Here is a 16,618-nt window from a genome sequence, read left to right on the forward strand (position 1 = left end):
ACAGGACTGCTCCACACTCAGCACCTAATCCCTCAACATGTAGACATAACCTAGCTTCACAGATCTCCATTTAAACACTACATACTAGCAAGTTTACCATATTTCAACTCGTTAAAGTGATCCTGATCTACCATATCAATGTCTATTTTTATACACATATACATACACACAAAAAAGTATCCTGTGTTTTGTGTGCATATATATACACACATATTTGTAGTAATCTGGCCACATCCAAAAACTATACTACTCGACTTGAGATTTCTTTGCAAAGCTAATTAAGTGCACTTCAGTTTAGATCATGTCTTATACTTCCACAGAATAACAGCCAATTTCAAGCAACAGAACCACGATAGAGAGTAAAAAGTATGCAGAATTCACAGGACAGAGATACAAAGTATTTTCACAATATATTTTTGTTTGTAGTTCAAATTTAGTATTTACAATAATAAATATGGAGTTCATAGTATTAAATTTAGTGAGAAAAACATTAAAAACAAAAAGAAATTGAGAGCTTCCTTGTTTTCTTATAGACTCATTAGCAAAAGCCTCCCCTCTTAACAGCTACATCCTTAAACTGGAAAGAAAGGAAACATCTGCAGGGCTGGTAGCACAACAGCAAAATGTCATGTGATCTTAATTTAGCTAAATTGAAACTTTTCCTTCTCTGCATGTTCTGTCGTTGCTTGTTAAGAATAGGAAATGCTTTGTCCTCATCTTACAGTGTAATCTGGAAATATCAGAGACACAACACTAAGAAAGCTTGCTTCTGCCCCTCAGCATTGAAGAAACTTTGAGGTTACTCCATGCATGATAAAAGAACCTTCTCAGCAGTCTGACAGAAGTGATAAAGAGTGGTTTGCACAGTCACCAGCTGTCAAGAGCTGCCTTATACTGCTTCTTTCAACCTATGGGAATTTATTCACAGACCCAAGAATACCAGCTGCCCCGTGACCCACTCTTGCTTCCTACAAACAGGGAGAGGACCATAAGAAACACTGCCTACGTTCCCAGCTAAGTACACTACTGCAAAAATTGGAATGAGTTTCAGTGAAGTCTGTACTCTTTCTGCTTTCTAGAATAACATGGGTTTTATCAAACACACAACATACCAGACAGCTTCCACTACACTTTCACCAGACTATTACAACAAACCTATTTACAAGTGAAATAGCTCTGTAGAAGCCATTAAGAAAACCAAATCACTGCACAGTGTAAAACCCAACCTGCACAGACCCCATTTCAATAACCTGATGCACCACACTTGAAACTAATGTCAGCTCTGAAACCACCTACAGATTTCCTTCAGTTCATACTGTTTCTCTCCACAGAGACTGTCTTGGATCAAAAAATTAACACTACAAGGGACATAGTTTAGGTTGACCCAACCACCCAGGAGAACAACCACTTTTCCACAGCCTCTTTGTCCTTATGGGAAACCTGTGTTTGGATTAGGCTACTCCAAGATGCAGCTACAATGCTGAGTAAGGGATTTACTTTCTTTGTGGGCTGAGCCCTGGGACAGTGGTACACCTTACACCTGCTTTCTATGGAATGTAAGTATGAGGCCGATTTTCTCTTGCTGAAACTACTGAACTTTTCAACATAAACAGAATACATTCATTCCTGTTTTAAAAACAAGAAAATGAGATCATTTAGAGACTAGACACACCAGTTCATCTGAATACCCACATCATCATACCTGCTAGTAATTTAAACTGTTAAGACTTAAGCTCATTCAATTCTGCAATATTGCGGCTTTACTTAGGATTTTATTTCATGTACATCAGAAAAGTCTCTGACCTGCCCAAAGCCAAACAGAAGCCTTTGGAAGATCAAGGAATTTACCCTCTCAATGTCAAAACCTCAACTGTCAGCCTAAAAACATGGTTATTGCAAGTGAGTTGTTATTCCAGAGTTTGACTCTGTTTGCAGAAGGTTTACCTAGACACATGGGGAGAGTTTTAAGAACAACTATTTGATTTGAGAACAACTATTTGTAAAAAGCCAAAAAAACATCACAGGAATTTTAACACAGAAAAACGTGACTTAAAACACCACAAAACTTCTATGACAGATCTGTCAAGATTTTTTACCTCCCCACATACACAGCTTCTCTCCTCAAAAATAACCTCTAAATAAATATACAGCTGGAGCTACTCAGTGTTAAAGCTTTCTGATACAGAGACTATTTATTAACTCCTGCAAACTCATCACTTAAATACAATTCCTGCATTTCAAGACATTTGAACATATTATATAACGTGCAAATTAACACACTCTTAAGTTTTAAAAGTCCTAAACTCAGAAGTGAATAAACTTACGTTTTGAACAATTAAATAAAATTAGCATACACAGATGCAAAGCCACATATCCAAAGATCCAAACTAAATTATGTCCAACCTCTAAATTTGTAATCTATTGTGCATATACAAGAGAGGAAGAAAAGTAGCTTTTTCAGTAAAGAACTTCTTTTACAAAGATACAATGCACAGGAAAATGCTTAAAAAAGGACTGTGAAGTCATTAATCTGAAAAAAAATCTTAAATCTTTATGCCCAGAGAGGAGCTACCACTAAGAGGATAGAGAAGAGAAAGTTGTCCACAGGATTTTCGGTTTAACTGCAAATCCAAAAGCTTCTGAGCGTTGACTTATGATGTGATCATACGTGACCTGCATATTTCCTCACAGTTTGCATTGCAAATGTCAGTAAGAATGGTTGATATAGATGACTAAATCTACATTTGTATCCCTGTCTGGACGTTGGAGTGGGGAGAAGAAACCTATTTTACCACAAATCTATTTGCTTATTTAAGAACTACTTGTCTTTACATGCCTATTACCATGGCTTAAATTGCTCACTGTTGCCAAATTACTTCCCTGTACTTCTTGACATTACAAAATGTTTCTCCAGTAATGTGAATTTCCACAATGAGTAAAGTCAGCAGCTATTTCATGCAATGATTTTACTCTTTTTACTCAGTTACAGTGAAAACAGCACATCCCGAACTGCTACCAAGACAAGATTTTTATCATATTCCCTCCCTGCCCGAGGCAGCAGATAAACAGAAGAGCACAGTAAGGTAACATAAATACCGCATTTCAAAACCATTATCAGCTGCAAATATCTCAGAAGGAATGCAGCCACCTTCGTTATTTCATCCTGTTAAGTGACACATTTGGAAGACTGAAAAGTTTTTTTAATGTTACTGGAGATTCTCGGGAGGAAGGGAAATAGCTGCAGTGCAGCAGCTGCTGCAGCACTGCTGCCTTCTGGGGCTCGAAGGAAGGGAATGCAAGAGCCGGGCTCACACTGCAACCTCTCGTTCTCACCCACTGCCTCACAGAAAGCACAGCCTGCAATAATGAACCCCAGGCAAAAAGAACACAAATAAGGCATCTTGGCTGCTGTGGCACAACATATCAACATACTTTCATGTACAGCAATACAGTTTTTGACAAGAAGGTTCCTCCAAGCCCAACAACTGCAATGGTCAGGTCCACCCCATGCAGTGAAATTCGACCAGCTACAAGTTTACAGAACTTGCAGAATGCTTACCCCTGGCTAAGAAACCCAAAGTTTAAGTATTTGCATGGCTGAGAGAACATTATCATTAATTTTAGAGGCAGCAATAAGATAAAAAATAGAAGCCTGATGCAGTTCATCTAAGAACCAATGAGAACAGAAAGTGAGGAGATCTGCTTTGCTCTCCTCAAACTAATAAAAGTCTGCTCAGAGCACAGTGATGACCTGTGCTGGTAAGAAGACAACGCACACTCAACTTGTGGTCTACTGTTCCCTATCTGACGCTCAAAAGACAGGTATTTGTGATGAAAATAGGAAAAAAACACAAAACCGTTGTATCACCTACTTTATAGTACCTACCAGTACTTCTTCCAACCATCTAAAGCAATGGTATTTACTGTTTTAAACCTACTTGCTCTAATATAGCCCACCATGGCCACAAGGTCAATGGACATACCAAGCATCTGAAGAGTTTGCTCACGTGCTGAATGCTGACAAAGGATGTCCTTAGAAGGGCAGAGGGGTAGTTCCTACTGCACCTTACCAAGGATGAGCCTAATTGGTATGTTACTAAGGAAAAAATATTACTATCACCTTAGCACTTCCATATATTCGTTGAGGAACTCCTTTTACTTGGACCATGGCTAAATTATGATTCCAAGACTACAACTCCATAAACACCAGATTATCATTAAAAAAAAAAAATTGTCTTAACTTTCTAAGGCCACCTCTCTCTCTTAAAATGTCCTTGTTTACCAAGACCAGACTATATAAGTAATGGGATTAATCATCTATGATATTATTGCAGCAGTCTGGGTAAGAACAGATTCAAATTTGCACATAAAGGTCTCCTACAGGATAAAAACTTTTTAACAACTATTCTCCTTCACCAATTCTATATTTGCAATCATGTTTAAGTTCTGAATTGCCAGTAAGACTCTAACACTTGAATATATCCCATGTCCCACAACTGTCACAGACAACACAAAAGAGAAGCAAAACACTTCGGTACTTTGCAATAATTCATTTTCAGAAGTATTTTTAAGATAGGTAATGAAGTTCTCCCATGAACAAAAAGTGAAAGATGAAAAACTGCAAGCAATCAAGTTTATTTCTGTACTCTAGATTTTTGCAGAAGGCTTCTGAGTGATTGTCTATGCATCACCACATGATAGCCATCAATCCCATCCAAGGTTTGGACTAAAAACTGTAATTCACTGATGCCAACAGAACTCCACTGATTTATATCATATAATAATTTTATTGAAAAATATAAATTACCATTGTAGATAGGAGAAAATATCCTTACATATCTCATCCTTGTTTGCTTCCTGTTTTAAAAACCAAGCTTTGGGAAATATATGCTGGGAAGCTGTGGGGGAGGGGGCTGAGGGCAGGAGGGGAGGCAGTGAACAGTAAAAACAAAAGAAATCCTTAGAATGACTCTGTAATGTAATTTGAGAACTTACTAGTGACAGATGCAGACAATTAATTAGGTTTGCATTTTCTTCTTGAATCTGTATTTCTGATGACTCTTTAGAAGAAAACTTGTTTTCCTATAAGGGAGGTCTTCAACTCAGCTCTCAGATGACAAGGAGTAATTTATCCCCGGATGTTTTACTGGGGTCAGAATGAATGGGAATTGTCAAAAACGCTGCCTAACTTGTGCTTTGGTTCATGGCATCCTTGAATTAGCAGAACTGTGCTTTGAGGTTACACTTGAGGAAGAGCTGTTAGTCTTAGACTTCCCAGGTCACCTCTCTGCTTTCTCACCAGCCGCCTGCTTGGGCACTGCCGGGTGGAGAGCAGCACTGCTGTACAGAGCAGAGTGCCTCTCTCACAGGCCTGGCAGCTTCCACTTCTGCCACAGCACTTCAATGCAGTAGGAAGAGAGTAGCTGCAGTGTAATATCCCATAAGTGAACTCCCAGCTTCATTTGAAAGAAAAGTATTGGCAGCAGTTCATTAAAATGTACAGTTTACAGGGACTTGACTTCAGGTAAAATAAACAAAACAACCCCAAACACACACAGCAATTGCACAGTCTACTTAATGAAATCTAGCAAGGTCAAACAGTTCAGTAAAATTTATACCTCAAGCATGCAAGTAATTCAAGGTATATTGATCTAAAACTTGGTTTTTCTTTTCAGTTTGGTAGGAAACATGTTTTAGATTATGTGAACCCTGTTCTGGGTTGGGGTGGAGGGTTTTTTTGTTGGTATGGGGTTTTTTTGGGGGAGGGGGGAGAGAACAGTGTTTTACTGTTTTTTAAATCTTTCGCTTCAATATGCTCAAAAAACAATCCTCTTTTCCCTTCCCCCTAGTTATATCAAATGAATTTTAAAATGCATTTTAAAACTTCACAGGACTGTCCATGAGCCAAGCCTTTTCTTATTTCTTGTTGATTTTTGTGAAAGTATAGGAAGCAACTGTCACACTGAATTTGACTGTACAGGTGAATTCTTACATATATGTAAGCAAACCAGATCAAACAGTGTCTGTAAAAATTAACTCTAAGAGAATGTGTCACGTTTCCTCAGTTTTTTCAAATTCAACAGAAGAAACTTTTTACCTGTAACGCTAAGCAGATCACTTGAAAAACTCAGACACTGTGAATCAGTTCTTTTGCATCATTAACAAAGAAAACTAAAACAAAAGACACAAATAAACAAAGCCCAAAACCAAACCACAACACCATCACATAGCAATGTACTTCTCTGATTATGAAGCTTCAGTACAGACATGACATACAGGGGTAGTATGTCTTTTAAATGGTAGATTATTTCAAAGGACTTCTATGTATGGTGGGAAAAATTTCTGAATCACCTGCCTTTAGTTAGTGTACTGAAACTGCAACTTTATAAGAAGTGCTTACCTCCCCCTTACACCAGAGAAAAATAAAAAAAATTTTCTTAAGTAACTGGTTGAATGTTATATGAGAAATACAAATATTTAGAGTACCTTTAAAGTAATATTACAACTGCATACACTATTTAAAACCCTTTAGTAAGTGAATTCTATTTTAAAACCTTTTCCTTCAAAATCCAGGCAAGTTTCATTTGTTTGTTTTCCCTCCAGTTCTGCAGCAAGTCAGTGAAACAGACCTAAATCTGTCCATATTAAGAACTGAATAGCATCCTGCAGAAATTAATTTAAGCCTGTACATTAAAAAAAAAGTAACCTCCCCTCACACTTTAATCCTATTCATGATCAAGTATTTTGCAATAGCCAAGATGCTCCATCTTTTTAAAGCAGGAAAACAAGTCAGCTTTATATTTATTAACAGCACAGTTTATCCTGGCATATCTCCCCCTTCCTGAATGTCATATTTATTTTTCTGTGCAATTCATTATGTAAGACTCCTCAAAGCTTAAGACTCTAAAGAGAACAAACTAAAGGACTCAAAGTGTTAAAAAAAGCAATTATATAGTCGAACCATGCTTTGTATGCTTAGTAACTCTAGAAAACTCCTTAGTAAATAGCAAGACTTCTAATAGTACATCCTCAGTAAGACTGGGGGTGGGGAGAAGAGATCGACCGGAGCCTTTTTTTTTCCACCTTATACTAAATTATATAATCATATTGTATGTAAGGATAAGCAAACAACAAACCTGATCACTCCATGCACAATACAGGTTACATATGAAACTCCAGTTGTGATTGATAATGCAGTCCAAAATCCTGAGCTGGGCCATGTCTTGCTCTAGCGCAGAGTGCTGCTGTGCTCTGACTCAGCTTTTGTCCCGGTGATCCTCGAGGATATGAGAGCTATGCAGTAATGACATTCAGGAATAAGGACTTTCCTTCCTGTTCAGTCTCCCTTCCCACCCCAGCCATATGTCAACTCAACAAGATAAACTGACAGAACTGAGTAACATTCTTCAAAATAATACTTCCGAATCTGACAAATTATGCATTCTTGGGAATAAATGAGAAATAAGAACATCCTAAGAAATCACACTAAAGCAAACACAGAAAGGCACTCTCAAACTGTGCTTTTTCTTTCCCCTACCCCCTTCATTTCTGCTCCTGCTGAAACTGCTCTGAATATCAGCAATTTAGTGTCATAATTCATATCATATGAATCTTAAACTTGCTTAGGCATAGTTGTGATGATGGCTCCTGTGTTTACATGTGATCCAAAAGATTTGGGCTATATTAAAACAGTACAGTAAGAGCAATTTCTCAATGTTATGAGAACTTCAGTTTTCATAAAAAGTATATGGGTTTATCTACTTTGGGCTCTTAAACAGCAGACTTCTCTTTAAACCTACAGGAGTACTGTTAGCATTGCACAGAAACACTGACTGCCTTCTGTAATGAAGGATGAAAACCATATTGACAGGGCTGCAACACCAGAGGGATCCTGGGAAACTGAAGAAATACTGGAAAAGTTTCTTTCTTCCTCCATGTATTTCTTTTTTGCAATCTGTGAACAACTACCCTATTTCAGCATGCACCTCACTTTCTGTATCAGAATTGTCTACCTTGTACTCCCCTTCCAAGGTGAGATTCAGAATGGAAGTGTTTCTGCAGAAACATACCCATTTTATCTGACGATTACATGAACTATTAGACCCATCGCAGAACCAACTTAGAATAACTGCAGTTTAAATGATACAAGTAGCTAACAACATCTGTGAGACACAAGAGACTTTTCTATCTTGGGAAAGGATGGAGGAACAGCTACAGAACAGGTGGTCAATTCACCCTTTGGTTCAGTAATGGTCCAATGACTGAAAAGTACTTCAAATGTGAAAGAAAAATTGTGCTATAAAAGCAGTCTGGAAATACAACAAACTTGTACACAAGGGTCAAACAAATGGTGTGGCCAAAGAGCAGTTCATAACTTCAAAACAGTTACATGAATAAGGCCCCGTTTGTTTTAACTAAACCAAATAAAAAAATCTTGTCCCAACTTCTCATCCCAAGGGCTCTGGGAACTAATGCCAGAGTCCAAGCCAACCTCTTCCCTTCTCGACAATGTGAATAGTCTGAAAATTTCCAAGACACAGTTGTGTACAAAAAAAAAAAAATCTATTCTGGTTCATTTTAAGATATATATGACAGAGATTCTCTATTATCCTTACAACACCTAATCAAGCAAAGGAGAGAACAGTAGTATCAGTGCAACACAGCACAAAATGAATGTGTCCCCAGGAAAAAAAAAAAGAAAAGAAAAAAAAAAAACCACTAAAAGAAGGAGATTAAAGAGCTTGAGAAATTAGAACAATAAAATTTCCCTCATATAAGTGAGATGGTCTGCACTGAAGCAGCCTGTGCTGACATGACAAGGGGCTAGAAAAAATGTCCTGCTTAGCAACTATTACTAGGTGGAACAGATATACTTCCTCACAACAGACACCATAACTATCCAAGCTTGAGAAATCTTGGAGAGGATGTCTGGGAAGATTTTACAGAGCAGGGGGTTACTGCAGAGATGCCAGAGCAGAATGAGGCAGAGAAGTCTCCAGGACAGCAATGCTGGAACGAGGAAGGACCTGGCACCCTGCAGGACTGGCAGCAGGGATGCTGGCAGAACGTGTGGGGCAGCCTACACATGGCTGGAAAAGCAGCCAGCTGCACATTTGTTGCACTGTGGAAAAATGCTGTCATCAACTAAATAAGGCAGAGGGAAGAAGGGAAAGTAAATCTGGAAAATTAAGAGAAGACTGATGTTCTCTACTAAAACCATTATTAACCTGTTACTTTTCAGCATTCATTCTCAAAACTGTTTTAAGGAAATTCTAAACCACTTTCTTTTCCTCCTACAACCTGGGCAGTGTTTATGTACTACTGCAATTTATGCAAAAGTGTCTAAATACTGCAGGTAAAAACATAAATAACAACACAGAGCAGTAGGAGAACATTTTTAGAAACAGTCAGTATTGGCCTGACAGCTGCCACCAAAGGTTAGTATCAAAACACTTGTAACTTCCTATAGGCATAGAATGAGGTGAGGACCAAAGTTTTTGCAAGCTTGAGTCTTTACTGAAGTGCCTCAGGGAAAAGGAGGAGCTCAGAAACTGCTGCAAGAGCAGCACCTTCAACAGTAAACTGCACTTATTGCTTAAAATAGACTATCTCAAAATTTTCTTCCAAGTCAGTCTGTGTACTTATAAATTTGATCTGCCACTACTGAACACTGTTCCTGAACAGATCATCAACCAGCTTGACAACCACTCTCTCGTTTACACAAGACAATCTCCTTCCTGGTACGAGGTTAAACCAAATTCCACTAGTTCAGCACTCCTCTGTTCTAACCTTTCTTTACTGTTAACCTGTTTATTGGGAGACCATTTTTGTTTCTTCTAAGCATGGTTCCTGTGTATAAAACCTCCTTTAAGTAGGCCTACAATAAACAGAGGCCTTCCCTTTTTGCCTTCAACTCTCAGTTTACTAAGGTCTTCTTTCAAAAAGTTTAATGGAGAAACAAAACTAAAATAGTTGGTTTTGTAAACACTTAAAACTTCTAAAAAGATTTGCTCAAAATTTAAAAGCAAGGCCTCCACACTGACTTTCCAATTTGAAGGTCAACAGAGCATTTAAAGATGCGCTCATGGCATAACGAGAGAATGACAATGGACACACATCAATATTAGCAGGCTCCAAAGAACTCAATGTCCAATTGCCCAAAGAGCTCTTTATCATACACTGAGCTTCAACTGAAAAATAGATGTTGATGACACTAGGTTTCAAAGTTCATTATCTACTTCTCTGTAAATACTGCAGTGAGCTTTCTGACACAGAAAACAGCTCATGCTCACAGAAAGGAAGGGCTTCATTTTCCTTACAACTCCGGATACTTTTTGTACATGAGCAAATATGCAAGCTGCACACAAGGGTCAACCACATCGTCAGCACACACTGAAGTGTGAACCAGAAAGATGCTGTTCAGAACTTGGAACACAGAGTTCTTTGAAAGGGTAAATCCTACACCAAAAAGGTGTAGACTTGTAATGATGATGGTGAAGCTGGAGCGGAAATTAGGGTTTTTTCAGTAAATGAAATTGAGAAGTACACAAGAACAAAAAGGAAAAGCACGTCTGAAAACACTAAGTGTTTCCATTGCTCAGCTCAAAGTCTGACAATGAGAAAAGTTCCTACGAACCAAGTCAACAGCAGGAAGAGGCTGAAATATGATTTCCATTCTGAATTCTTTCCTATCACTGAAATTTTTACAAAAAGCTATGAACATTAAAAAAGGAAGAAACGACAAATACAAAAAACATCTCTCTCCACAGTAAAAAAAAAAAAAATTCTAGAGTGTTTCCTTCCTCCTCTATCAACTCTTTCTTAAGATGCAATACAGTTCATAGAACTAAAACCACAAGAGATCTCCTTAGGGGAAAAAATGCAGGGTACAACAGCTGGCACAGTACCATTTCAGGCTGTTTAACACATTCATACCAGACTGCTACAACTCTACTAGAAGTAAAAGTACAAAAAAATCTAAGCAAGTACACAAGACTTACCACTTTTCCATCATAAACCAAGGGCAAAAGAAAACAACTGTCATTTTTCTTCTGCATGATTGCAACTTCCATTTTTAATCAATGTATAAGCTCATCAGATGAATCAGTGCATCTGTTGATTCGTTTTGTAAATGCACCACTCCATCACCCCACATATGATCTAAATCATATACAGACAGTTGTTCTAATTGTGTTTTAAACACTCATGCAGTGAGGTGCTCATCAGTTTTGCTGCCTAATTCTCAGAAAATTCTTCTGCATCCACTCTCAAGATGCCTTCACCGTCATTCTGGTTGCTTCCAAGGAGGACATGAGATAGCAGTATTGACCTGTCAAAAGTCAATTTGAGTAATGAGAAAGAAAAGCGCTTTTCTCTTGAGCTACCAGCTCAGTTCACCAGTTAAGCTCGAGTACTGCCCACTTCCTTGGATTTTAGCCTTAGTCAGTGGACTTAGCCTTTTCAGTGGACTAGTCTAGCATTTCCTTTCTCCAACCAACTTTCATTTACGATGTGATACAATGTGCATTTTCTCTTCTTCTTTATCTGACATTCAATCAGACAGATTTCTTCATTTCAGAGAAGATCAGGTATTCAAACAAGAATTGACTTCTACTAACTTCAGCTGCAAGAAAGTATCATTCGTATGTTATCCCACAAAAATGAATATACTGGATATAAAACAGGATCTTAGTCCCCAAACAGAATTCTAGAAAGGCAACTGACAGCCTTCAGAAACTAGAAGCAGTTACAAATTGGAAACTTCTGCCACTGTTCTATTTAAGAAATGCACAGCCAAGTTTAGTGGGGACTGAATAAGAAATACAAGCCATATCTACTCTTATGCAAAGTGTACTTCTGTGATACCATTAAGCACAACATCTACAGTGTTAATAAGATCAAACTCATGAGAACATGTACATTTACTCAAGCTATCATCACTACAAGCTCAGTGTCTCACAAGGGGGGATCACTTGCTTTCCACTTGCAAGTTCCTGGATGACAAAAACTACTGCTCCTGTGGAAATTTCTCTTTGTCTAAGACAGTGTCTATACAACTGTATCACTTTGTTTCATTGTTCATTTGTTCTCACTATCCTTAGTTTTGTATGTCAGTGGAAGATGAAAAAAGCAAGTGCAAGAAGGAAGTAAAAACAAGTATATTTGTTAAGTGCAGTTTTAATCACAATACTACTATTCACTTGGTTATTTTACATCACCACAGCTCAAAGAAAAAATGCAACACAACTTAATTTGAACTTTTTCTACATGGTAATAATTTTCATGTCCAAACAAATAATGAAAAAAAAAAAATACAGACATGTTTATTACTACCATAATGTAATATGGTACTAATACCCATCATACCACTCATCACCTCTGAATTTGTCCTCGTGAAAACAGCAACTATAAGCTACATTACTATTTATTTCTAGGTTACATGTGAATCTCCAGAAGACACACTGCACACAGTGGTAATGTTGCAGCCATGATCAGGTTAGAAAGCAGGGAGGTTTTGTTTTTTTTTCCCCCAAGGAACAATGGTAAAAGCATTGAAATTAAATCACATCAAATGTAATGCCTTTGGTTTCAACAGCACACATATTTTCTTTTACAGAAGGCTTTCTATTTACAGTATTAGTGATCCTGTCTGAGCACACATGACTCCACAACTGGCCTGAGCCCTACCACAGGGATAATTCTAATAGGGACTTCCTGTTGTCTTCCTAGTCTTCACTGCAGTGTAGTGCCATGTGATCAGCTCTGCTATTTTCTGATCCCAGCCCAAAGCCACAACTAAGTTGCTTGCCTGCCCAAGACTGGGCTTCAGAATACTAATTTTTACTGTGATAAAATAGAATCCTTACATATATTAATGTGTAAAGAAACACACAGGAAAATATAGTGCTAGCTCTGGTGATTACAGAGAAAATCCTTTCAGTGTACTGAGATGTCTTGCAGCAAACTTCTTCAGGGCTACACTCCAGCTGGCAAGGCCCATGCACACTGAACACCCTCCTCAGCCACTTCACCTCCACACCATCAGAGACCTCCAAGTACTCTTCACAGAAGCCTTTCCAAATGCCCTTCTCCTGCTTCCACCTGTGGTCTCATAAATTTAAAGCTCGAGCAGAACTCACACATTGTTAGTGTTATGCAAATGCTACAGAGAAATGCCACTTAGGAGCATTATTTACACTGAATTACTCAGTGCAGTCTGAAGCCTAACTCTTGTTCAGTATTTACAGCACCACCCTACTTGCAAGCAAATTTTGAAAACATCGTATTTAAGAATTATTACTCTCTGTAGATAAGGACCCTTTTTATATATTCCCTAAGGAAACACCTCTGACTGGGAGCCTACAGCTGTTAGCACATTTCTTCCGGTGGGTGCAAGGACAGGGAACGTAGAGTCCAAGACATTAGATTCCTAACGAGCAACGTTCACATCTGCACTTCCACTATTCTTTTGAAGAGGGATAAAGTGTAAATATAGTAGCTAACATATGCTACCAAATAAAGCTACTACGGGTTAGGTTTTCAAATCTGTCAGGCAATTTGTTATATTGATTACAGGCAACATAATGCAGTACAGAGAACTCCTGCCACACTCAAACTACAGAACCCAGCAGAGAAACAAGATTCACCACTTGTCACTCTTCAGTGAAGAAGAGTTAAATAAAAACAGCTTGTTAACTAATACAGCTTGCTGACTTATGACTAGGTTTCTCTTCTGACTGTCCCCAAACTTTAGTTAAGTTGCACAGTGCCAGAGGCTTGTCTAGAACTTTGATGAAGCTTTCATTTCTTGGATTGAAGACAAGGTACTGCAAACAAACTACAAGAAAATCAAACACCCCTGTTCCCTGTATATCCAGCCCACAAATAAAATTTTAGTAACCTTGCTTCCATATGCTGTGTTTTCAGAGGCTTAAACTCAAATCTTTACTTTTTTAAAAAAACAAATCTCAAAGATTAAGCTCTACATATCTAGTCATCTCTCCTGGCAATTTAGGTAATTGGAAGAAATTCAAAAATTCAAATTTTCCATCAGTTTTTCCATGTTTTTTTCTATGTAGACCAAGCCCAATTTTGCAGGAACAGTGTTATCGGATCAGTCATGTGACAATATGAAACCAAATAATCACTTTCAGTATTTTTCGCTGTATAAAATATGTGGACTTGATCAAGGTCTTCCCCACTATTGTGCAAGTTTCCATCCCTTCTCTAAAGCCTTCATTCATCCAAAGGTGGACTGACTTGGAAGAAAATACACTTTAAAAGAAGTTAACATATTTTCCAGGGAGCTTTGGAATTCTAAGAAGGCTTAAGGTTTATTTTAGAAACAAATTAAACATATCGAGTTGCTACATGAGTAGTAGAACTGACTTCGGTCTCATACATCTTGTATCTCCCTGTCATCTTCTTTCATTCTGTCAGATCCCCTATAAAGGAAAGAATGTTTTTTTGGCAGTCACACATGTGCTGACTGGCCACAAGAGCTTCCCCATCTCACCTTCAGTGTGAAGCATTAACCTGGGCTTCTCTTCCATCTAGCTGCTGAGTTGCTCTAAATCTCCAGGCACTTCATTATCTCTGAGACCTTTCCCTGCCTTGGAATTTGACCAAAACTGGCCAAGGACCTCAAGAGCAACTGCAGAGGAACTAACAGATGGGCAGACTGATGGCATGCATAGAAGAAATCAGATTCAAGAATTTTTACTTCTTCACTCCGTTACATCATTTGCTTCTGACTCTCTTTTGTCTGAAGAACACGAGCCTTTCATTCTCACCCGTACTGCCTTCCACTCCTTCAGCACACAGTTATCATTGCACAAGCTACATTTCATAGCTTGCCTTTTTTGTTTTTTCTTCTTTTTTGGACAATAACCCGGTTCTCTACTCCATCCATATTTTATCCACATTCCTATAGTATTATCATTCTTGAACTGTCCTACAGAAATGCAAGTATTGTCATCTTCTCATCAAAAGTAAAAAAAGAAACTTGCAGAACTGTAGGCTTTTAATACATTCCAATCCTATAATGCTTATATACATTCTTCAGGAAAAAAACCATCGTAACTGAAAATCATGAAGTCAGTCACATTCTTGTCAAAAAGTTATACGAGTACAGGTGGAACAATAAACGTTTTTTTCCTGACCAACATTCATTTTCCAAGAGATTAGATTCTACTTTCCCCATATTCTATATGTCTGTAAGAGCTGAAGAATGCATATTTTTCTAGAGAACAAAAGCTCAACTTCACAAAACACAGGTATGGGTGATGATGCACTTCTCTTTATGGGGCACAGCTCCCAGAGTGGCATTTACAACATGGGAAGCTCAGGTTCATATCTCAGCAATGGACAGATCTAAGCAACTAAAAAGTAAATTCAAAACAATGAGGTACAGATCAGGCAGATGCTAAAAGCAGCAATACAATAAGCTGAAAAAAGAAGTACATCCAAAATCCCACTTATTTCTACAGTTCAGACACTGAACATATGTTTAGATGGAATGTAAAAGGCACTATGTAAAATTACTGTAATGCATGTCTAAATGATCAAAGGCACTGACGCCAGGTGTTGGAATTTGACTGTATGTAACAGGCAATTACTTGTGGCATGAAAGAGACTTGACATGATACTTAATAATTCTTTCATACAATGGAATGTAAAATATTTTTATTTCTTAACCACAGGATAAAAGGAACTTTCATGACAAAAACAAACAGTATGCAAAATACTACTGTAGCACTGGCAGACCTTTTTCCTCAACTAAAAACACTGCCCAATTACATTTACAGAGGAAGTCAATGGCTTCACCCTCTGGCCTCAACATTTCAATTACACTGTGAACCCAGGGTAATTTTCAGTGCTTACCACTAAAGGGAAATACACTGATTGCAAAAAACCACAGACTCAACACATGTAGCTCCACAGGGATGTTATCTAAGTAGATCTTGTTGCTTCATGTGTCGCTTAGAATTACACTCTTAAACCTCACAATACTGGTGGCACAATCCATCATTCCAGAACTCTTAAAAAATAGCGTCAGTCCACCTGAAAGGCAAGACAAACAGAATGTTTGCTTCCCTAAATGGATGAAGTATCTTAAAAAACAAGTTTGCTTGTGTTCACATTCATCAGCATTAAAAAACCCTAGCTAATAACAAGTAAGTTTCACTTCCCACACGATCTCAAGTCTGTCTGATATTTCTAGAAGTGATGGGCTTAGCCACCCTAACAGCTTGTTGCCTGTCCCTTCAGTGAACCACTTCAGCCAGTGAACTGCTAATAACACCACCAGAAACGCAGGCCTCAGAGGAAATGGGAAAAAAACTTCCTATACACTAGAGAAACTGGTTTCTGAGCAGTTGTGATCTTTGCTCAATTCATAACAGAAAATTAATAAAAAACCCTCATCTGAAACCAACTCTAGAAGCAGGGATTTTCTCTCTTTTAGTCAGTAGGGAGTGGAGACTTATTCCCTTAACTTCTAACTCAATCTAATAATTTTTACATCAACTTTCTGTATACAAGAAAATTGTGGTAAATCTCACATTTTTTTATCTTAAAAATATTTTGTGGTGCTTACTGTTATGAGAGGGTATAAGCA

General features: G+C 38.0%; 1 protein-coding gene across 7 annotated transcripts in view; it reads right to left on the reverse strand.

The window, feature by feature from the left end:
* The window catches only part of ARHGAP21 (Rho GTPase activating protein 21), a 111,564-nt gene that overhangs the window by 74,064 nt on the left and 20,882 nt on the right, over positions 1-16,618 (reverse strand). For 2 of the 7 annotated variants that reach the window (XM_064635632.1, XM_064635613.1), the window contains exon 1: positions 7,137-7,248. The exons of the other annotated variants lie outside the window; for them this stretch is intronic. In XM_064635632.1, coding sequence (XP_064491702.1) covers positions 7,137-7,220 — 84 coding nt within the window. In that variant the 5' untranslated portion in view covers positions 7,221-7,248. Of the gene's footprint in view, positions 1-7,136; positions 7,249-16,618 lie in introns of those variants that run through there. 7 annotated transcript variants of the gene reach the window in all.

Source organism: Pseudopipra pipra, chromosome 1, assembly GCF_036250125.1.
Source record: "Pseudopipra pipra isolate bDixPip1 chromosome 1, bDixPip1.hap1, whole genome shotgun sequence".
Lineage (NCBI taxonomy): Eukaryota > Metazoa > Chordata > Aves > Passeriformes > Pipridae > Pseudopipra > Pseudopipra pipra.